The sequence below is a fragment of the Austrofundulus limnaeus genome, unplaced genomic scaffold, assembly GCF_001266775.1.
Source record: "Austrofundulus limnaeus strain Quisiro unplaced genomic scaffold, Austrofundulus_limnaeus-1.0 Scaffold617, whole genome shotgun sequence".
NCBI lineage: Eukaryota > Metazoa > Chordata > Actinopteri > Cyprinodontiformes > Rivulidae > Austrofundulus > Austrofundulus limnaeus.
In genome coordinates, this window is record NW_013953019.1 from 235,174 (window position 1) to 236,420 (window position 1,247).

Below are 1,247 nucleotides of genomic sequence, written 5' to 3' on the forward strand. Positions count from 1 at the left end.
AGCCGAAGGTGGTAAAAACTGGATTTGACGACAGAACTAACTTGTTTATCTAGCTTTAAAGTGTTGTCAAAAATAAAACCAAGATTCCTAGCAGAGGTCTGATAAGACCGAGCCAAGGAACCAAGAATCTGATCTGGATTTGTAGTCTGAGGTTTTTGYCCAAATAGTAGAACCTGAGTTTTGCTTTCATTGAGGTGAAGAAAGTTTTTTTTCCATCCATAATTTAACCTGCATATAACACAGAACTAATCTAAAACTGGTGGAAGCTTTGTCTTACCGCAGCAGATTTAGGGTCTTTATTGGACACAGCTGCCTGGTACATCTCAAGCCTCTCCTTCACCGACGCTGGCTTGGCCTCCTGGTCCTCGACACTCAGTGGTCTCTCCTCAGGACCTCCGGACCTGGATTTGTTTAAGCTGCCTGCAGCTTCACACAAAGAGCACAGTGGAAAAAATACAACTTTAAATCATGAGAATCCTCTTTTCTTCATGAACTCAATGTAGTGGCTGCAGCCGTCTCCTCCAGGGATCTGCTGATATTTGCCACCTACTTGTTACTCCTGTGACTCGCCGGTGGAAGCTGTGATAGAGCTTGCCTTTTAATAATTGGACCTCAGGGACAGATTTGTACAAAAGTCTTTTTTTTACTTTAATAGAAGAAGCTGAATCAATGGAATCGATTTTCTTCTTATGAGCTGTTTGGAAACAGAATGTTCTTCCTATAACGTTACATTTTCTGTAAAAGCAGGAAACAGATTTGACAGTAAAGAAAGCTTAAATTTAAATTTAGCCTCTTTAATTGAACTCCCTTTTCCTAATTTAACCGGATTCTGAACATATCTGAGCTCTGGAGTAAAAAGAAAGCATCAGAACCTCTGGACTCATCCTTCAGACAGAACCCGCCTCAAGTTTCTTCYTCCCCAAGGAGAGCCAATTACAGACTGCCGCTCAGCCTACATTTGACTTTTTTTGTGCTACAAAGCATCATTAGGAAACAGAGAAAGCTCAACCTCCTCCCACACCCAACCTTTCAGRCCCTCGGCTGTTTCTTTTTTTTTTATTTTCAGCAACAGTTTGGGATGAAAGATGACTCGAAACAGAAATATTTCTCCTTCTTTTTATTCTAACCTTGTGACATATTCAAATTCTTATTGCAGTTTTTCCTGAACATGTTCTTCTTTGAGTTCTGCTCAAAGTTGATTCCTACTTGATAAAAAAAAGGCTTTAAAGAGTAAAAATCAGCCGAAG

At 40.1% G+C, this 1,247-nt stretch overlaps 1 protein-coding gene across 1 annotated transcript in view; it reads right to left on the reverse strand.

Annotated features, from left to right (window-relative positions):
* The window catches only part of xirp2a (xin actin binding repeat containing 2a), a gene marked incomplete at its 5' end in the record, with an annotated part of 17,046 nt that extends 16,626 nt beyond the window's left edge, over positions 1-420 (reverse strand). Inside the window, 1 exon segment of the mRNA XM_014027115.1 lies at positions 278-420. Coding sequence (XP_013882569.1) covers positions 278-420 — 143 coding nt within the window.
* Positions 421-1,247: the final 827 nt, after the last annotated feature.